Source organism: Pongo pygmaeus, chromosome 1 (genome assembly GCF_028885625.2).
Source record: "Pongo pygmaeus isolate AG05252 chromosome 1, NHGRI_mPonPyg2-v2.0_pri, whole genome shotgun sequence".
Classification (NCBI taxonomy): Eukaryota; Metazoa; Chordata; class Mammalia; order Primates; family Hominidae; genus Pongo; species Pongo pygmaeus.
Genome location: NC_072373.2, coordinates 21,349,617 through 21,370,909, shown reverse-complemented (window position 1 = coordinate 21,370,909; position 21,293 = coordinate 21,349,617). Strand labels below are relative to the sequence as shown.

Sequence of the window (21,293 nt, the reverse complement as noted above, 5' to 3'; positions counted from 1 at the left end):
CACCCTGTGGCCCAGTCAAATGGACACATAAAATGAACCATCACAGGCCAAGCACTGTCTCAAGTCTGTCATCCCGGCACTTTGGGAGGCTGAGATGGGAGCATCACTTGAGCCCAGGAGCTCAAGACGAGCCTGAGCAACACAGACCCCATGTCTACAAAAAATTTAAGAAGTAGCTGGGCATGGTGGGTGGGAGGGTCACTTGAGCTAGGGAAGTCGAGATTGCAGTGAGCTGTGATGGCACCACTGCACTGCAGCCTGGGCAACAGAGCAAGACCCTGTCTCAAAATAAATAAAATTAGCCATCACAGGCAGACTGGAGGCAGAACTGCTTCTTCTTTGGGAAACTTTAGTCTTTGGCTATATATCTAGATATAGATATAAAAATAGTATATAGTATCTATGTCTATATTTTCTATGATTTTGTTTCTCTGGAGAACCCTGGCTAGTACACATCCCCCCAGCCAGAGCTGTTCAAAGGGCACCCCAGCTTCGAGGGAAGCTGGCAATGATCTCAAACTTGGAGCGTGTGCCCGTTGGGACTGCCATAGCACCGCACCATGCACTGGGTGCCTTAAAGAACAGACACTGATTATCTCACAGTCCTAGAAGGGAAGGCCAAGGTGAAGGTGTGGGTGAGGCTGGTTCCTCCTGCAGCCTCCCTCCTTGGCCCGTGGATGCCATCTCCCCTCTGTGTCCTCACACGGCTGTCCTTCTGTGTGCATCTGTGTCCTAATCTCCTCTTCTTTTAAGGACACCAGCCACCGTGGATTAGGACCCACCCCAATGAACTCATTTTAACTTAATCACCTCTTTAAAGGCTTTGTCTCCAATTATAGCCACATTCTGAAGTTCCTGGAGGTTAGGACTTCAACACAGGAGTTTTGAGGGGACAATTCTGCCGGTATTAGAGGGTATATGGCCAGTGGGAAGCTGGACTGCCACAAGAGAAGGGGAGACGGGACCCTGGGACAGACCTCCCTTCTTGAAGACTTGGGGGTGGGTGGGCCACATCAGGTTTGTGAGCATCTGCTGGTGGGCTTAAGCTCTGTTACCACACCCTCCCAGCAGGATGGCCCTAGCCAGGAGAGGCTGTGCAAGCCGAAGCCTCCATGCCATCTGCTAGTCCTCCCTCTAAGACCGAGTCCTGGATAATCTGGACATTCCCACAATGTCATGCCTGAGCCCACACCACCATGCAGGCCTGGCGTCTCCCACTACAGCGGGACGTGGTATCTTAGTTGCTCCAGTCTGCGGACCCCCAGAGGCTAAACCCATCTCATACTCCTGGCGCTTATCAGTCACTTTTAGAAAACCCCTGCCTTGGTTTCCCCAGTCATCTGGGGTGGCCACGACGGTGATGAGCTGAGCCTGGCACTGCTGACACCACAGCCCCCCTCCCTCCTCTGTCCTGCATCTTCCGAGCTCTGGGGCAGGTTGGCAGGGGGACCAGTCGCTGGTGGGCCCGGCCCTGTACACAGCAGGACACAGCCAGAGCAGGCGGTGCTGGAGCAGGCTGGCGGGATGGGACTCCATGTCTCACCTCCATCCGTTTCCACAACCTCAGCCAAAACTCTCGGCTGCTCATGGGAGTGCATAGTGGGGTGGGGGGACATCTGCTCAGAGACTCCCCCAGAATAGGGCAGTGGCGCTCTCCTTCCTCTAGGAAGGGAGGAAGCCCTGAGGCGAGAATAACAGGAAACCACCTTCCTGCCACCCCACACAGTACCTGGGAAGCAGGGGCTGCGACCCCCACGCCCAGGCATTTTCCAGTTCTCACTCCCCTGGCCCCTGCTTCAGCCTGGTCCCTGAAGCCAGGACGGGGGCGGGGTTTCCTCCCCCAGGTGCCAGGCCCCAGTCCCCTGCCTGCTGATAAGGAGAACAGCAGCCCGGGTGGCTGGCCAGGCTGGTGTAGAGGGTCCAGGAAGGCTTCTTGCAGGTGGCCTGGAGCTATGGCCTCACATGGCTCTGGCACTGGAATGTGGCCCCCGGGACCCTGGAGCTGAAAGCTGTTTCCTTTGAGTCCATTCGAACTGAAGTGGCCCCTGGTGTTGGTGGTGGCTTCTTTGGGGTGGCGGGGCCTAGGCAGGACAGATTGGGAGCCAGTGGTCCCAGCTCGGGGCACCAGGTTGCCGCACGCCTTTCCTGCTGCCGGTGCAGGGGTGGAAGCAAATTCCTCCTCTGGCTGAGGACCAAGCTGACGTGAGGCTAGAAGAACTCGACCCCCGCCCGTGGGTGTTGTCTACGCCACTCCCTGCCCCGGGTTTCATCCTGCCTGCCTTCCGCTCTGTCCGCATGGGGCTGCCCGGGGGTTACCGGGTCACCCTCAGGAATGCCAGGCTCCGGCAGAGGAAGGGGTGGCGGCTGCAGCCAGTGGCTAGGGAGTGCATTCTAGGCCTGGCCTATCTCAGTCAGGAAGCTGGCGGCTGGCGGGGGACTGAGGCCCAGGGACCTTGGGGGACCCTGCTGATTCGCTCCAGGCCCCTCACCATGTCCTGACCCTCGCCTGGTTGGGCAGGCAGGGATCCGGGGCCTCACAGGGCTTGGGGCACGTGGGGATGCCGTGAGGAGGGTTCAGAAGGGCAAGCAGGAGCTCCAGGGACGAGGAAGATGCAGTGAAGAGAGTGGGCTAGCGGCAGGACCTCCATGGCCACGTCCAGGGCCTGCGGGAATTCGCTGACTGCCCAATGTCACCTGAGCCCCTAAGGCATGCCAGGTGTTGGCCCAGGCCCTCGGGACATGGCAGAGAGCTATGGCAGGGATTCTCTGCTTGGCCAAACTCCAGCCGGGATCTGGAACCTTCTCCTAGGCCCATCTGTGCACTTGCTTAGAAAATCCAGTTTTACTAAGAGCCCTAGTGAGTCAGTTTAGCCAGAACCCCACACCCTGGATATCTCACCCTCGATGACATCCAATCAGGCCCTCATCCTCCACCGTCCCCTGGTGATATCTGATCACCCTGCCTGCCTAGAGCAAGGACCCTGTGAGGTGGGTTTAGCCAGACCCCTCAGCCCTGATGTCTCCTTAGTCATTCCCACCCACAGACCCCACGCTGCTCCTCAGCTTCTCCACCCTCTGCCCTGCTGTGTTGGGGTTGAGCTCCATCTCCCCCAAGGCCACCAGGCAGGGCCCCACACCACATGATGCGCCTTGGTGCAGTCTTCCTCACTGACGTTACTACGCATCACGAGGAATTTTTTTATTCAACAGATACACAAAGACCTCTGCTTGCCGGGACTCTGCACCATAAAGACACATTGAATAAGTTTTCTTTGGTGCTTTGAGTGGAAGACGGTGGAGAGGGGAATGTCAACAGGGTACATGGGCACCAGGAGGCCAGCAAGGCAGGGATGGCTTGGACCAGGGCAGTCAGACTCTAGGGCTGAAGGCTGCTAGGGCCACCATGTAGATGCGTCACCTACTACCAGGGAAAGTGGCCACTGTACAGGGCTGCTCAGCAGGGGGCATGGAACATCATTCCTCGAGAAAGCACAGTGGGGTGGATATGTCATAGCAGTGTGCGGTTCCTGCCTAAATTGTCCTCTGTGAGTTCAGCTGTGAAGAGAACACGAGAGTCATCGGAAGAATGTCCTGTGGGAGGACAGGCTGGGCTCTGGGGGAGCTTGGAGTCCTGCACTAAAGAGGACTATAGACACATGATGGCGGTGACCCTGGCCTGAAAAAAGCAGAAGTTACCAAGGATGTGATTTGAAGCTGTGATTGTGTCTCGTCATGTCACACTGGTAAGGGATGTGGAGGGGTTGTGGGCTGGATGGTGCCTGACCTTATCCGTGGAGACACTTGGGGATGGAGCCTCCTGCCACCTGCAGCTGAAGTCCCAGTGGTCCCGCAAATGAAAAAAATGACACAACAGCCACACGTGGACAGTTGGCGAACTGGTACGAAAGAGGAAGCGGCCGGGTGCTGTAGCTCATGCCTGTAATCCCAGCACTTTGGGAGGCCAAAGCCCGTGAATCACTTGAGCCTAGGAGTTTGAGATCAGCCTGGACAACATGTGGAGACCGTTTCTACAAAAAATACAAAAATTAGCTGGTGTGGTGGCTAGCGCCTGTAGTTCCAGCAACTCAAGAGGCTGAGGCGGGAGGACTACGTGAGCTCCGGAGCTTGAGGCCAGCCTGGGCAACATAACCAAAACCCTGTCTTTACAAAAAATAAAAATAAAAATAAAATGCTGATACATGCTAGACCATGGATGGACTTTGAGAATACTATACTGAGTGAAATAAGCCATCGCAAAGGACAAATCCCGTAGGATTCTGCTCCTGTGAGGTCCCTAAGAGGAGGCACGCTCATGGAGCCAGAGGGTACAATGGGAGCTCCAGGGGCTCGGGAGTGGGTGTTTCACAGGGAGTTTCAGGTTGGGAGGATGAAGAGGTTCTCGAGATGGGTGGCGGTGCCCGACATGGGTGGGTGAAAACGAGGAAGGCCACCGAATGGGACATGGGATGGCGCTTAAGAGGTGGGCAGAAACCTCGTTACCTACCGAGGGTGGAGCCTACGTGCTGACGGATAGGCCGAGTCCCCGCCCCGAAACACACCCCGCGCACGATGCTCCGCCCCACACGCATGCCCCACCCACGCAGCAGGCACGCTCGCCCCACCCGCCCCTTTCAGCCCGGGCGCGGCCCTGCTCCTCACGCACGCACTCTCAGTCGGCCCCGACCGACGCTGCTCCGCCCCTCAAGCACGCACGTTCCGTTCACCCCTCACGCACGCACTCTGCGCCCGCCCCTCCCCGTCTCCCTCCGGCGGCCACCGCCAGGGGCCGCTGTGGCACTCGCCCCTCCCGCTTCCTTGGGCCCTTCCCGCTGCCCCACTCTTGTCCAAGATGGCGACCGCGGCGCTGCTTCGAGGCGCCGCTCCGGGGCGCGGCGGCCCGGCCTGGCGCTGGCGGCTGCGCGCGGCCCCAAGGTGCCGCCTGGCCCACAGCTCCTGCAGTCCTGGTGGCGACCCAACGGCCGGAGCAGCCTGGACCTGCTTCCGGCTGGACGGGCGCACCCTGCTGCGCGTGCGCGGCCCCGACGCGGCGCCCTTCCTGCTAGGGCTGCTGACCAATGAACTGCCGCTTCCGAGTCCCGCGGCCGCGGGGGCCCCGCCTGCTGCGCGCGCGGGCTACGCTCACTTCCTGAACGTGCAGGGCCGGACGCTCTATGACGTCATCTTGTACGGGTGAGCGCGCGCTGGGATGGAGCTTGGGGGCGGGCACCCAGGGGAGTGGCCAGGGACCGGCACCCAGGGGCAGGGCGGGCGGGCGCCCCGGGCCTGCAGAGGGCGTGGGGGGTGGGCACCCGGGGAGGGCCGGGATGGGGTGGAAGCTCAAGGGTGGGTGGGCCAGCGACTGGCACTCAGGGTAAGGCACCCAGGAGATTCCACTTGAGATGGACACCCAGGGGAAGCTCACCCAGGGCCCAGCACTCGGGGAAGGGCACCCAGAGGAGAGCTTGGCTCGTCACCCAGGGATGGGTCAGCGACTCCTCCAGGGGAGGCCTGGGTTCCAGCCCACCATATCAGAGCAGAGGCGTCTCTAGGTGGGCACCTCCCAAGTGGGTCACCTGGTGACCCTTCTCCCTCCGCAGGGACAAGGGGTTCAGGGGCCCCGCCTGGTGGCAGAGCTGTGTTTCTGAGTGACAGCTTGTGGTGACACTCCCGAGTTCTGTTTACCTTGTGTTTCCCTGTGTCTCCCCATAGCTGGTCACATTGGCATTTGGCTCAGTCATCTGTGCTGACATCACGACTGTCAGTGATGTTCATGCCGGGTCAGGGCCTTGACTGCTTACAGCCTTGGGTTTCCCTTGCCCAGCTTCCAGGGACCTGGATCCCTGAAACCTCCGCCCGGTGAAGTGGATCTGGTTCGTGGCCGTCTGCCTGCTGTCTCTGCTATGGCGGACCCTGTTCTTGTTCTCTTCAGCTTACTCCTGTGTTTTGGTTTCAGAGGATGGACACCTTTTTAATGACTTTCTGAGCTACGTGGGATGAATTTTTGGACTCATTGTGTCTCTGCTAGTGGCTTTACCTGATATCCTGGCTGGGTGTAAAAATCTAGCTTGGAAATTGTCACCGAGAATGTTCACATCACAACTTTGTTTTCTCGCTGCCAGCTTTTCTGAGAAGTCTGGTGCCGTTCTTATTGTTCTTATTTGTACGTGAACTGTGTTTTTCTCAGAAGCTTTTCTTTATCCTTGATGTCATGAAATGTCATGCTGATGTGTCTTAGTTTGGGCTTTTTCCATATCACATCTCAGGGCACTTAATGGGCTCTTTAAATCTAGAACCAGAGTTGGTGAAATACGGTCCTGAGGTCAGACCCAGCCCATTGCCTGTATTTATAATAAAATTCTCTGGGAACCCCACCCATTGGATTCCAGGTGGTCTGGGGCTTCTTTTTTTTTTTTTTTTTTTTTTTTTTGAGATGGAGTTTTGCTCTTGTTGCCCAGGCTGGAGTGCAATGGCACAATCTTGGCTCATTGCAACCTCTGCCTCCAGGATTCAAGAGATTCTCCCACCTCAGCCTCCCAAGTAGCTGGGACTATAGGTGCCTGCCACCATGCCCGGCTAATTTTTGTATTTTTAGTAGAGACAGGGTTTCACCATATTGGCCAGGCTGGTTTCAAACTCCTGACCTCAGGTGATCCACCCGCCTCGGCCTCCCAAAGTGCAGGGATTACAGGTGTGAGCCACTGCGCCCGGCCTGGGGCTGCTTTTATCTAGAGTGGTAGAGTTGTGGCACGAGTGTGGCCCTCAAGCGTAAGTTATTCACTGGCCCTTTACAGAAAAAGTGTGCCCACCCTAGCTCAATAGGCTTAAATCTTCATGTCCCAGTTCAGAGATGTAGTCATCATAGTCTGTCTTATGTATTCATTACATTCTGTCTAGCTGCTTTAATTTCTTCATCTTAAGAACTACAGTCTTGGATTCTCTTGAGCCTTCTATGTTAGTACTTTGCTGTTCACATGTTAGCCTTACAATGATGTTGTTTTTGGTTCCCAAATTCCCTTCCATATTTCTGTAGTCCTCTCGTCCTTTTCCCTTTGAGTCCTAGTTCTACTGAATTCCTATTCTTAATAAGTGTTTTGTGGCGTAAAGTACAGCTGACTTTGCACTACATAGATCACTTATACATGGATTTTCCTTCACCTCTGCCACCCTGAAACGGCAAGACCAACCCTTCCTCTCCTTCCTCCTCCTCAGCCTACTCAACATGGAGACCATGAGGATGAAGACGTTTATGGTGATCCATTTCCATTCAGTGAAGAGGAATTACATTTCCTCTTCCTTAGGATTTTCTTCCTGGGATTTGTAGCTTACCATATTGTAATACAGTATATAATAGCATAAAACATAAAAAATATGTGTCACTTGACTGTGTATGTTATACATAAGGCTTCCAGTCAACAGGAATCTGTTAGTAGTTAAGCTTTTGGGGAGTCAAAGCTTAAAGGTGGGTTTTCAACTGTGTGGGGGCCAGTGCCCCTAGCCCTTGCATCATTCAAGGGTCAGCTGTCTGTCCTTTCTGTGTCTCAGGGCTTTTTCCTCTTCATCCTTTCTTGCCTGGTCTGGAGCTTGTCTGCAGACCTACTGGGCCCCAGCTCCCCTTACCAAGCATATGCTTGGTGGCTCTTCTGTGGCTTTCTATTTGCTCTCATTGTGGGGGTCTCTGTCCTCGAGGTCTGCAGGAGGAGTTAATTTTCTTTGCTTGTGCTGGGTGTCTGGTGTGTCCGCCACTGTTCTGAGTGCTGAGGGCTTTGGAGGCGGCTCTGTTCTTCCCCAGCTCAGCACTGAAGGGTGTCGTCATCCAACTCTGGTCTCCCTTCTGAGATGTGACACAAAGTCACAGGCCAGGGAGCTCCACTCTGAGGGGTCAGGTGGGGCGGGACCATCCTCCATGGGATTCAGCATCCGTGTAATAATACTTGAAACCCTCTAGCTTCAGTTCTGTTGGAGTTCATGGCCCTGTTTTTCCTCAGCCATCAGAAGAGGGACACAACAAGGTCACCTCCTTGAGTGGCTCCCCAGGGGTGGTGGGCGACAGGTGTCCAGATGCCACCCCTCCCAGCCGTGTGGCATGGGTGGGCTTAGGGCTGTGCTCTTTGGGCACGTTTAGTTCAATTCATGAGGTTACACTCTTTTCCTTGTCGGGCTGCTGTTGGCTGTTGACCTCCCTCTTTGTGGTTCGCCCCCTCTGGTCACTCCTCTGGGGAGAGGGCAGCCCGCAGGTCAGGGACCACCTCTCCCTGGAAGCCTCTGTGTGTTCCTGCTTCTCTGGTCATTCCCTGCCCATCATTCCTTCATGGTTTTTTCCTGACTGTAGGATTTTTTATTTCAACTCTGATACTTAATATATCATCCTAAGCCATCGCTTCCTTCAAGCACCCTATTCTTGGTTCCTGGATGTAGCGCCTTCTTTCAGATGAAACTATAGTTTTTTGGTTGTTGTCTTTTAATAGGAGTTGCTTTTTAGAGCAGTTTTAGGTTCTCAGCAAAAGAGCAGAATGTGCAGAGATTTCCCATATTACCTCACAACTTCCCCCATCATCAACATCCCCCACCAGAGTGCTGTTTTCATCACAACTGATGAACCTCTGTTGACATGCCATCATCACTTGGAGTGCAGTTTCCATGAGGGCTCACTCTTGGCTTGATGTGTTCATGAGTTAGGCAAATGTATGATGACACATTGTAGCATCACATACAGTAGTGTCACTGCCTTGAAATCCTCTGTGCCCCGCCCATCCATCCATTTCCCCTAACTCCTGGCCACCACTGATGTTTTCAGCGTCTCCATAGTTTCATGCTTTCCAGAATGTCCTGTAGTTGGACCCATGCATCTGTAGCCTCTTCACATTGGCGTCCTTCACTTAGTGATATGCGTTTAGATTCCTCCATGTTTTTTCATAGCTTGACAGCTGATTTCTTTTTTTTTTTTGACAGAGTCTTGCTCTTTCCCCCAGGCTGAAGTGCAATGGTGCAATCTCGGCTCACTGCAACCTCTGCCTCCCAAGTTCAAGCAGTTCTCCTGCTTCAGCCTCCTAAGTAGCTGGGATTGCAGGCATGCACCACCATGCCCAGCTAATTTTTGTATTTTTTTTTAGTAGAGACGGGGTTTCACCATGTTGGTCAGGCTGGTCTCGAACTACTGACCTCATGATCCGCCCGCCTCTGCCTCCCAAAGTGCTGGGATTACAGGCGTGAGCTATGGCGCCCGGCCAACAGCTTAAGTTCTTTTGGTACTGGTTAGTATTCCATTGTCTGGATGGACCACAGTTCACTTGTCCACTCATCTACTGAGGGACATGTTGGTTGCTCATGTCTACTGAGGGACATGTTTTGGCAGTTATGGATAAAGCTGCTGTAAACATCCATGTGCAGGTTTTCATATGGGTCTGAGTTTTTTGTTTTTTTTTTTTAGACACAGGGTCTCGCTCCATTGCCCAGGCTGGAGTGCAGTGGCACAGTTACAGCTCACTGTACCTTCAAAATCCTGGGCTCAAGTGATCCTCCCACCTCAGCCTCCCAAGTAGCCAGGACTACAGGTAGTTGATGTCTCACTATGTTGCTGGGGCTGGTCTTGAACTCCTGGGCTCAGGCGATTCTCCTGCCTCAGCTTCGCAAAGTGTTGGGATTGCGGGCATGAGCCACCATGCCTGGCCTCCTTGGGGTCCCTTTCTATCAGTTGGTTTTGATCTCTTCATGTAGGAGGCAGAGAAAGGCTGTAGGGTCATGTTGCAGGTAGGACTGTGGTCCAGTGGCCTTGCTGCGAGCTGGCTGGGGCAAGGATGTGGACTCAGTGCAGGGCTCAGCAGGCCCAAGAGTGTCAGGGCTGTGGCCTTGTGTCTGGCCAGCACTGAGGAGCAGGAGAGACTTGTCAGGCCTCTGGTGGCCTGGAGAGGAGGGAGCAGAGAGAAGGGAAGGAGTCAGGCCGGGTCCCAGGGCAGTGTTTTCCTGAACATGACTGGAAACCCTTGGATCTGATGGCCAGGGGACCGTTTCTTTCAGCTGGCTGGGCCAGAGGCACCCCTGACCTCCCTCCTCTTCCTGCGCCCTTGCTCCCACCAGGGCTTCTGGGCTCAGCAAACAAAAGCGCAGGACACCCAGGTCCGTCTCAGACGAGCAACGGATGATCTGTAGGTACATCCTATGCGGTATTTGGGATATACTAAAAAAAGTAATTTGTCGTCGATGTGAAATTCTGATTTAACCAGGTACCCTATATTTTCTTTGGCAACCCTGTCCCCTGTGCCCCTCAGCGGTATCTGGAAATATTTTTGGTTGTCATGATGGGGTGGGGTACAGGCCAGGGGTGCTGCTTAGCATCTGGACAGCCCCCACTATGGAGAATGATGAGGCTGAGAAAGCTCCCCAGGCCGGGGCTCTCCTGTGCGGCAAGTCTCCTGGCAGTCTTCAGGTGTGGCAGGGGTTGGGGTGGGCCCAGGGGTCACATCCCAGCTCAGCTGGTCCTGAGAAGCTGCCTGGTAGACAGTCACCAGCACAGAGAGCTGGAAAGTGCCCTCAACCCCAGAACCTGGGTCCTGTGAGGACATCCAGCCTGTGTGAGGCCAGGGAGTGCTCAGCAGATGGGGGCAGCAGGGGGTGTCAGCATGGGTGGGGGTTCCTGCCAAGGCAGGCAGCTGAGCTGGCCCCACCTCAGAGTGCGGGGGCCCTCAGCTTGATCTTCTCTGGGCTCCACTCTTGACTGATGGACCCATGGGGCACCTTGGCCCCACCCTGCCTGCCCTCCCCCAGCTCCTGCCCTTGCCCTGTAGGGCTCTGCAGCCTCCCCTGTGCCTGTGTGTCCGGCTCACTAGACCCTGGACCTGCGGTCCGTCAGCTCCACTCTAGTCCCCTTACTCTGTCCCTCTACTGGCTGGCGTTGCTCAGCTCCTCCCTGCCTGTCCAGCACCCAGCACCCTGTGCCCATGACCTCACATCTGTCCCTCTGCCAGGGTCCCCCACTCACCTGTGTTTTGGTCCATCTTTGTCTACTGACCCCACTATAGATTTTAAAAATACAAATATGCATGCACGTGGTTAAAAACTCACTGAGGTCAGATGGCTGGGATGAAAGGACTGCCTGCTGCCTTTCCTCTTGTAGTGCTCGGACACCTCTGCAGGGGAAGCTCCTTTTTTTTTTTTTCCACTTCTTATTTTGAGATAATTATAGATTCACAGGAAGTTGCAAAAAAAAAAAAAAAAAAAACCCTGTGGGAGAGATTGCACGGACCTCTCCCCAGTTCCCCTGTTTGCACACACAGGGCATATCTGGAGTCTCTGGATTTGGGTGTCTTACTTTGTGCGTCTGTGCATGCATGTGTATAACTGCGATTTTATCACGTGTGAATACCTGTGGCCATGATCAGGCCCACACGGCTTCCTGCTCCTGCCCCTGAATGGGCACCCCCCAACACCCCGAAACCTGTTCTCAGCTGTAAAATCGTGTCATTTCAAGAGGGTTATAGATGGATGCACTGGCCTGTTACTTTTTGGCCTTACCCTTTTCCCTCGCCATAGTGCCCTCAGATCCACCCACTTCTGTCCATTTCCAGCTCCCTGTTCTTGCTGAGAAGTCCCCCGTGGTGTAGTGACACCTTGATTCTCCCTTTCTGGCCGTTACCAGTAGAGCTGGCTGCTGTGAGCTTTCGCTGCAGGTTTTGTGTGAGCTGCAGTCTTTTTTCTCAGTGATCCATGCCCGGAAGTGAGAGGGCCAGGTCGTGGAGTAGTTGCTTGTTTGGTGTTGTGAGGACCTGCACCCTGTCTTCCAGAGGGCCACCCGTTTTGCCTCCCCACCAGCAGCATGCCAGTGACCTGGTTTCTCCTCATGCTGGCCAGTGTTCAGGTTCGCCACTGCATCTGTCTGGGCCACATCGCCTGTGTTTCCCTGGTGGCATGGTGACCTTTTCGCAGCACACCTGCGGCTGCCCCTCTGTGCTGTCCTTGCTGTTCCTCCTGTCATTTTAGCCCCACGTGTGTAAATGACATATGTTCCCCTCCTTTGTGGGTGTTGTTTTTGATGTCCTGTGACCGCTGTCCTGGAGTGTGGGCCAGCTTCACTGGCTGTCACAGCTGGCTATGCCCACCCTCCCTGTGGCAGGGTCCTCAGTGAGACCTGTGCCCACTGGTTCTGGGTGATGAGCGTGAACATTCTCTGTGGCTGCTGGCACGTGGGCATGACCACAGGGTAGAGTGAGACTGCAGAGATGAGGGCAACAGGCCCCTGCTTGGCACCTGAAGCTCTGGGCAACTGGCAAGGACTGAGCCCTCTCCCGGCTGAAAGGGGCTGGGCCACCTGCTCATGAGCTCATCTCTGGAAGGCCCTCTGGGGGTCTTACTGCCTCCCTGTCTCAGCTCCCACCGGCCTGTGAAGCCCTGTGCAGTCCGCACCTGCAATCAACCCCAGCCATGGAGGTGGATGCACCCCAGGTGTCTCCACTTAGTGCCCCCCACCTGACATGCCCCACGCTGCCCGGCCTCTCCTCTTTCCACCATCCATCTGGTCAGGGGTCATTCTTGTGGTGCCTGCCCAAATCCTCTGAGGAGGGCTGCTTGGAGCGCAGGTCAGAATGGCTCTGGGGCCCCGACTGGTTTCTGAGACTTGGCTTGGGGAGGCAGGTGTTGGGCATGGGCAGAGTGGGCTTCAGGCATGCTGTACCTCCCTGACAACCTCCTGGGCTCCTTGCTCCTCCCTCCTGCCCACCTTAGGGCCCTCGGGCTCCTCGATGGCTTCCCTGGGCTGGAACAGGCAGGTCTGGTTCTCAGTGGCTGTGCGCACCGTTCCCCTGCGGGGCCCTGCCCATCCCTGCTCCTGCATCCAGCGGACTGTTGTCATTTCTGCCCTAGGCTCTGGGACTACTCCGGATGATGCCCTTGGGCAGGCTATTGTAGTTCTGCCAGTCCCTGGGCAAACGGGGTCTGTCTGCGCTGGCCCCTGTGAGCTCGTCTTTGCCTGCTTAGACGAGAGCTCTGGAGGCTCAGCTCCGCACGGCTGTGGGCAGGGCTCTCCATGCACTGGTCCAGGTGTGCCCTGCCTGGCCTGATGGTGCATTGTCTGCACGCACCCTCGCATTGCTGTCGGCGCGGCACTCTGCGCTGGTCTCCATGGTGCCCGCATCTAGCTGTGATGCGTGCCTTGGGAGGCGCTGCCGGGTGTGGCTGTGGGCGTGGCTCCCTGCAGGTGGTGACCTGGGCGCTTGCCTTGAAGGCGCAGCCCCTTGTGGCTGAGGGCAGGGCTCTTTGCGTTGGTCCATGGTGTGCTCCTCTGCCCGGGTAAGGCGCGCTCCGTCATGCAGCCCTTTCTGGCCCACTCAGTTGGTGAGCTGGCATGCACCCCTGCCTCTCTCCCTGCAGGCTCCAGGAACACTCGGAGGAGGTGTCTGGCTTCCTCCTGGAGTGTGATAGCTCCGTGCAGGGCGCGCTGCAGAAGCACCTCGCGCTGTACAGGATCCGGCGGAAGGTCACGGTGGAGCCACACCCGGAGCTGCGAGTGTGGGCAGTGTTGCCCAGTTCCCCTGAGGCCTGTGGGGCTGCATCGCTGCAGGAGAGGGCAGGGGCTGCCACCATCCTCATCCGAGACCCACGAACAGCACGCATGGGGTGGCGGCTCCTCACCCAGGATGAAGGCCCAGCCCTGGTGCCCGGGGGCCGGCTCGGGGACCTGTGGGATTATCACCAGCACCGATACCTGCAAGGTATGGGTGGGGTGGGCACACTGGGCTGGATTGCACGGGTGGAGCTGGACGATGTTCAATTCTCGCTGGTTTCCCCCCTCCAATCCCTGCAGGCGTTCCTGAGGGGGTCCGAGACTTGCCTCCTGGGGTGGCCCTGCCCCTGGAGTCCAACCTGGCCTTCATGAATGGCGTGAGCTTCACCAAAGGCTGCTACATTGGCCAGGAGCTGACGGCCCGCACCCACCACATGGGCGTCATCCGCAAGCGCCTCTTCCCTGTCCGGTTCTTGGACCCCCTTCCCACCAGTGGCATCACCCCCGGTGCCACGGTGCTGACTGCGTCAGGACAGACTGTGGGCAAGTTCAGGGCCGGCCAGGGCAACGTGGGGCTGGCCCTGCTGTGGTCAGAGAAGATCAAGGGTCCTCTGCACATCAGAGCGTCTGAGGGTGCTCAGGTGGCCTTAGCCGCATCTGTGCCAGACTGGTGGCCTACTGTCTCCAAGTAGCCCCAAGCCTTGGCTGGCGCAGGCTGATGGGGAGGCTTTTGGCCTCTGTCCAGGGTCTTTCCGTCCCATCTGTCTGCTGTGCCTAGCCCTGGTTCCCATCTGGGAAAGTCCCCCTTGTAGGTGCCCTGCCTGGCCCCACCCATGCTCAGGGGCCCCAGGCACGTGGGTTGTTTTCTCCCTGGGCTTCCTGTGGCCCCAGAGGAGCCCACTGTGTGAGTGCTGAGCTCCAGATGGCGCCGGGCCCCAATCGTGGCTCCACACAGGGTTGTCTGGGAGGATGGGACGGTGTCTGTGGCCAGCACTGGCAGCTTCTGGGCCTTGTACCCCACTCTGCCCAGCATGAGCCTCATGGGGGGTTGGTCCCTGTGCCTGGAAGCTGGGCGGTGTCCAGGATTTGTGGGCTGGGGCTCGGGCTTTCGGAGTTGTTTCACTGTGCTTGCTTTCAGCATGTCTCAGGGTGGGGCTATGCGTGGTCTAGAGGGGTCTGGGGCATTGGATCACGTGGCATGTGGGTGTCTGCACATCAAGGAGCACACAGGGATGAGTCACTAGGTATCCCATGCTGGAGGCTTGTGGAAGGCTGTGCCCATCTCCCATGTTTCCCTACCTCTGTTCCTCCTCAGAGCCCTCCAGGAGCGTGGGGTGGGGGCCAGCGCAGGGCTCAGGAGCCAGCAGGGTAGAGTTCTGCGTGTGTGTGCTGGGTTTCGGCATAGCCTGTGTTTGCAGTGAGAGTGACTTGCTGTCAGTCGTGGGGTACAGCCTCCTGTTCACCCACTGGCTTTCCCCTTCCCACTGAAGTGTGAGCTCCATGTTTCAGGGCATCCATTAAAGAGTGAGCCACAGGCAGCCCCTTGGGAGCTCTGGTTTCATTTTGGGGAGAGGGAGTTGGAGGCTTAGTTTTTGTGATCTGGCTGACTGGACCCTGGGAACAGCTCTCCTTTGAGAACGCCCAGACCTACCAGATGAAGCACTTGGCATGGCTGCAGGCCAGCAGGGGAGGCCTCAGAGGCCCAGGCTAGGCGCGTGGATGCCGAGTCTGCAAAGGACAGCCCCATGGCTGTGAGCTGTCGGCTGCAGGGCGCAGGGCCTGGGGGGCAGGCGTTTGGGCCACCAAGCTGGACCTTAGGGCGGCCACAGAGGGCCAAGCAGGCAGGGAGCCTGTGCAGCCATCCTGGGGGGCCACAGGTGCTCTCTAGAAATCTGTAGCCATAGCGGTTTTGGGGTCAGGGGTCTAAAGGCAGCTCTGAGCTGCAGTGTAGTTTGTGATCACTCAGGAGGAGGGTATAGAGCAGATGGATGGGAGGAAGCGGCTGCAGCTGGAGGGAAGGGGAGGGCCATCCAGCCCTACCCGCTACTGTCAGCTCTCCCATGGGCAGGGAAACAGCTAGGTGGCCCTGACCCCTGTGGTCCTGAGAGCCGGTGGCCTTCAGCCCCTCTTGGACAGGTCATGCTCTGGAAGCCCCCAGCACAGGATGGATTCCAGACCAGCATCCCTGCAACGTTTTCAGCCCCACTGGCTGCTGCTTTAAACTGGCATGGAGACATTTGATCAGCTTCCCGGCCAGTTTTCTCTCCAGCTCAGCCAGGAGTGGGTGCCTGTGGCCTGTGTCACCAAGAGCTGGTGTCTCCTGCATGAGGGGCATGCACCCCTGGAATGAGGGTCTGTGCCTCAAGCTCAAAGTGTCCCGGCTCCCTCATCTGCCTGAAGTTGCCTGGCTTTTCCAGCAAGGCCTCCTTGAGTGCTGCAGCATATGGGAGCATGCTAGCCTGTCCAGTGGGTGTGGCTGGGTGAGGGCTGGGAGGTGAGCCAGGAAGGAAGCATTCCACTCCAGAGTGAGGTGCCGCCTGAGCCATCCTGTGCCCCCTTAGTGTCTTCAGGTCTCTGTAGGTGTCAGGATCTCAAAATACTTGGCTCAGATCAAACACATTCCGTGTTCTTCTGTGTCTTTTTTTTTTTTTTTTTTTTTTTAGTTGGAGTCTTGCTCTGTTGCCCAGGCTGGAGCGCGGTGGCGCAATCTCTGCTTACTGCAACCTCCGCCTCCCAGGTTCCAGTGATTTTCCTGCCTCAGCCTCCTGGGTAGCTGAGACTACAGGCACATGCCCCATGCCCGGCTAATTTTTGTATTTTTAGTAGAGATGGGGTTTTACCATGTTGGCCAGGATGGTCTCGATTACAGGCATGAGCCACTGTGCCCAGCCTCTTGTGTGTCTTTAAAAAGGAAAGTGTCAGTCAACAAAAGAGCCCCTCTGTCATACAAACCAAATCAGTTTTCACCAAAATGTCCGTAGTCCTCTCAGAAAGGCCTGGCCTTTAGGACCTTGGAAGCAGGCCCTAAAGCGCATCGGGTCAGAGCTTTGTGTTCAGGAACACTGGGATCTGCTGAGAGCTGGTGTAGCCGCTCCAAAACTGCACAGTGCTCTTCCTGTCTGCTTTAGTTTGTGTTGTAAAAACATAGGAAGTTCATGTGTATGTATGTGTGTGTGAATTCAAGGCATAAGGTGCAGTTGTGTTATATGGGTATAGTGCATGGTGGTGCAGTCTGGGCTTCTTACCCTCACCCCTCCTGCCTCCCCTCATTAGAGTCCCCCACATCCGCCTTCCACTTTCTGAGCCCACATTGCCTGTTGGGCAGCTCCTGGTTATGAGGCAGGACATGTGGTGTTTGACTCTGTTTCTGAGCTGTTTTACTTAACACAGTGTATGGTGTAGGAAAGCATGCTTATATTTTCCTTTCAAAGCCAGATACGGGCGGGTATGGTGGCTCATGCCTGTGATCCCAGCACTTTGGGAGGCCGAGGCAGGAGAATTGCTTGAGCCCAGGAGTTTGAGAGCAGCCTGGGCAACATATCAAGACTCTGTCTCTTAAAAAAAAAAAAAAAATTAACCAGGCATGGTGGTCCACACCTGTGGTCCCATCTATTCGGGAGGCTGAAGTGCGAGGATCACTTGAGCCCAGGAGATTGAGGCTGCAGTGAGCTGTGATTCTGCCACTGCACACCAGCCTGGGCAACAGAGCAAGACCCTATCTTAAAACAAAGAAAGAATAAAAAAGAAGAGAAGTTGCAGCTGGTAGTATTTCCAGAGCCCGGCAGATAGTGTAGAAACTGTGAGAAACCCACCTCCAAATCAGGCCTTAGATAGAAAACATCCTAAGAAGTATACATTCATTGTAAAATCATCATCGTCATCATGTTCTAATCCCCAAGGAGACAAGCTCCCTGTTCTGTGTTCTTGTATGAGATGGTCAGTCAAGTGCAGCCCGAGAGGAGAGGCAGGAGCCTGGGAGAGCCTCTGCCAGACCTTTCCTGGCGCTTCCCCAGGAAAGGCAAGGCAGGGCAGGTGTGTGGCCGACCAGCTGGAGTGATTTCCATGGGCTCCAAGCTGTAGGAGTGGTTCCTGGCTGCCAGAGTGCTCTGGCCAGATAGAGGTGGGTTCTGGACTGGTGAAGCTGCATTGCAGAGGCGTGCACACCCAGCTGGGCCCTTATCTGTAAGGACTGGCTGGCCTGGGAGGGGCAGTCTCCTAGCCAGAAGGTGGATTTTTTTTTTTTTGAGATATCAGAACATCCTAAGGTACAGGGAAGAAATTGTAAACACACACACACAGTACCATAAACAAGGCCCAGCAGAAAGAGAGACAGAAGCACACACACCAATGTTCTGATCCTAGAGTAAGCAGACACATCACATGGAATGAGGATGTTTAATATACTTGAAGAAAACAATTTATGCGCAGGAAGCAAGAGACTATAAAAATGACCAAGCAGATTTTAAAAAGAGAACTTGTTGAAATAAAAATAAAATATTCTAAAAAATAATCCATGATGTGTTTCCTGAAGAATCGGCAACTGTTTGAAGAAATGACCCCAAAGTGCAGCACGGAAAGACAGAGCTGGAAAATACGAGATGGGATGAGACAAGAAGATGGAGAGTTTAGTATGGCATCCGCAATTTACGAGTAATTCCAGAAGGAGGGGAAAGAGAATATGGGGTGGAGGCAAGTATTCAGAGAAATACGATTGAGAACTTCCCCAAACCGACAGGAGCCCCTGCTCCTTAGGTTCAGGAATCCAGTGGCTCCCAAGAACATAGTTAAAAAGCTCTACCCAAACAGTCACGTCTTGGTGAAAGTACAGAATCTCATGACAGAGATCTTAAAAGAAGGCAGAAAAGAAAGAGATTTTCTGGAAAGAAGAAAATAAGTGGTTGATTAAAAGCAACAGTGGAAGCCAGAAAGATAGTAAATAATATCTTCAAAGTCCTGGGAGAAAATAGTGATAGCCTAGAATTGTGTACCCAGAAAATCCATCTTTCAAGAATGAGGGGCCAGGTGCAGTGGCTCACGTCTGTATTCCCAGCACTTTGGGAGGCCAAAGCAGGTGGACCACCTGAGGTCAGGAGTTCAAGACCAGCCTGACCAACATGGTGAAACCCTGTCTCTACTAAAAATACAAAAATTAGCTGGGTGTGGTGGCATATGCCTGTAATCCCAGCTACTCGGGAGGCTGAGGCAGGAGAATCACTTGAACCCAGGAGGCAGAGGTTGCAGTGAGCCGAGATTGTGCCATTGCACTCCAGCCTGGGCAATAGAATCAGACTCTGTCTCAAAAAAGAAAAAAAAAAAAAGAGGGCTAAAGGCATTTTCATACTAGGAAACTGCCCTCGCTCCTGAGTTTGCTGCCAGCAGAGCCTAGAGCATCTAAGGCATGTCTGGGCTTCTAGTAAGGGATCCTGTGGGGAAGCTGGAGATGGAAGAAGGAATGAATAGGCAGGAAGGTGAATTTGTGGGCATGTCTAAAACACCACATCTAGAAGTCTCTGCTTAGAATGCCTAGTTTTGGAGTTTATAAAGATGCCACATGTGAGTTGGGAGAGAGGTGCCCAAACCTACAGTGTTCTAAATCCCCCTACTGGTGGGAAGGAGGGCACGGACACTGACTTCAGCATCTGTTACAAGGCTTATCAAAGTTTTCAGATAATCTCTAAAAGAATGGAAATATATCTTCCAAACTATAGAGGGAAGACCATGGAATTTAAAAGCCAGTCCTTCAAGGAGAAATGAACAAACTCAAAATCGTAGTTGGGAGTTTTTTGTTTTTTGTGTTTTTTTTTTGAGACAGGGTCTTACTCTTGCCCAGGCTGGAGTGGAGTGGCATAAACATAGCTCACTACAGCCTCAACCTCCTGGGCTCAGATAATCCTCCTGCCTCAGCCTCCTGAGTAGCAGGAACTACAGGTGTGAGTCATCACACTCAGCTAATTATTTTTTTTTTCTTTACTTTTTGTAGAGATGGGGGTCTCACTGCATTGCTCAGGCTGGTCTTGAATTTCTGGGCTCAGGTGATCTTCCCACCTCAGCCTCCAGAGTAGCTGGGACCACAGGTGCATGCTAATTTTTAAAATTTTTTGTTTTTAAATGCTGGCCTTCAACTCCTGTCCCCAAGTAGTTGGGATTGGGGCATGAGGCACTGTGCCAACTTCATGTTGAAATTGAATTGCCATTCTAACAGTGTTAAGAGATGGGGCCTTTAAGAGGTGATTAGGCTGTGAGGGCTCCACTCTCCAAGGGTGGAGTTAATGTTATGAAAGGGTGAGTTCAGCCCGCTTGTGCCTCTCTTGCCCTCCAGTGTTCAAAGCACCATCTTGGAGGCAGAATTCCCAAGTCGGCCAGTTCCTGGATCTTGGACTTTCCGGTCTCCAGAACTGTGAGCCAATAAACCTCTGTTCCTTATGAATGAGTCAGCTGCAGGTATTCTCTTGTAGCAGCACAAATGGAGGCAGACACTTCCTTCACCAATCCCATGGGAGGCCCACTCCTGTGAGCTGCCTCCAGTTCCCCAGGCCACAGACTCCATCAGGGCTCACGTGGAGCCGTCCCTGTCTCACCTGGAAGCTCTTCTACTCCTCTGGCCAGCCTGGGCATCTCCACCCAATATGAGTGATGGCAGCTGATTCCCTTGCTTTAGCAAGCTGGCAGTAAGGAGTGTTTGCCTGTTCTCATTCAGGGGTCTCTGCATCTCCACACTTGGACAGGTTGTGTGTACATACATTTTCCTGTCCTTCTAGTAAGCCCTTGGGGTGGAGCTCTGGGTCACAGGGCAGGAAAGCTCAGTGTTGCTAGGAACTGCCAGACATTTTCCTGGAGTGAGTGCAGCATTTACATTTCCACCAGAAGTGTGCCAGGTTCCTGTTGTCCTGCGTCCTTGCCAGCACTTGGTGCTGTCAGTCTTCTTAGTTTCCATTTAGAGATTTAGTGTTTAAATTTTGAACATCTTGGGTGAACGCCTTGTTTGGGAAAAGTAAGAAAAAGGGTCTGTCTGGCTATGGGCCATAGAGACCCAGGGCAGTGCTCCACGTGCCAACCCTGGGGCAGGGAGCCCAAGCTAGGACTGTGACTGTCTGGGCTGTGGGCATCTGACCATCTCCAGTATCCCCGTCTTTGATTTCCCTGGCGATGATGCTATCTTAGTTTGTGCTCGTCGGCATTTGTGAGAGAAATTTGTGGGAGAATTTGTGGGAGAATTAATACATTTTGTTTTATGTCAGACTCTCTCACAGTGAGAAGTTCTCAGGGACAATAATAGCAGGGGGTCCTGCTGAAGAAAAACTGGGAGATGACTGAGCTCTGGTCCATCTTTCATTGATTCATTCATTTCTTCATTCATTCAACCATGTATTGAATGCTTATAGCCAATGAAAATAAAGTACACAGTATATTTTATTGCTACGGGCTCTATGGTGAAAAATGAAGCAGGAAAGCGGGACAGGGTGTGTGTGGTGGGTCCGGGGTGTGTGCGGTGGGACGGGGTGTGTGCGGTGGGGACGGGATATGTGCGGTGGGGACGGGGTGTGTGCGGTGGGGACGGGGTGTGTGTGGTGGGGACGGGGTGTGTAGGGGGGAACGGTGTGTGTGGTGGGGACGGGGTGTGTGTGGTGGGGACATGGTGTGTGTGGTGGGGACGGGGTGTGTGGGGGGGATGGGGTGTGTGTTGGGGGGGGATGGGGTGTGTGTGGTGGGGACATGGTGTGTGTGGTGGGGACGGGGTGTGTGTGGTAGGGACGGGGTGTGTGGGGGGGGATGGGGTGTGTGTGTGGGGGGGGGGGACCGG

The 21,293-nt window shown here is 54.8% G+C and overlaps 1 protein-coding gene across 3 annotated transcripts; it reads left to right on the top strand.

The window, feature by feature from the left end:
* Positions 1 to 4,771: 4,771 nt before the first annotated feature.
* IBA57 (iron-sulfur cluster assembly factor IBA57) lies at positions 4,772 to 20,905 on the top strand. 3 transcript variants are annotated; one of them, XM_054467105.2, is made up of 4 exons: positions 5,419 to 5,549; positions 9,998 to 10,142; positions 13,360 to 13,700; positions 13,793 to 20,905. In XM_054467105.2, exons 3-4 carry the CDS (start codon positions 13,601 to 13,603, stop codon positions 14,182 to 14,184), a joined length of 492 nt encoding a protein of 163 aa, XP_054323080.1. In that variant the 5' UTR covers positions 5,419 to 5,549; positions 9,998 to 10,142; positions 13,360 to 13,600; the 3' UTR covers positions 14,185 to 20,905. The 3 variants fall into 3 exon arrangements, with proteins under 3 accessions (XP_054323044.1, XP_054323071.1, XP_054323080.1); XM_054467069.2 differs by lacking the exons at positions 5,419 to 5,549; positions 9,998 to 10,142 and adding an exon at positions 4,772 to 5,190; XM_054467096.2 differs by lacking the exon at positions 9,998 to 10,142 and having other exon boundaries at positions 5,259 to 5,549.
* The last annotated feature ends 388 nt before the right edge of the window (positions 20,906 to 21,293 follow it).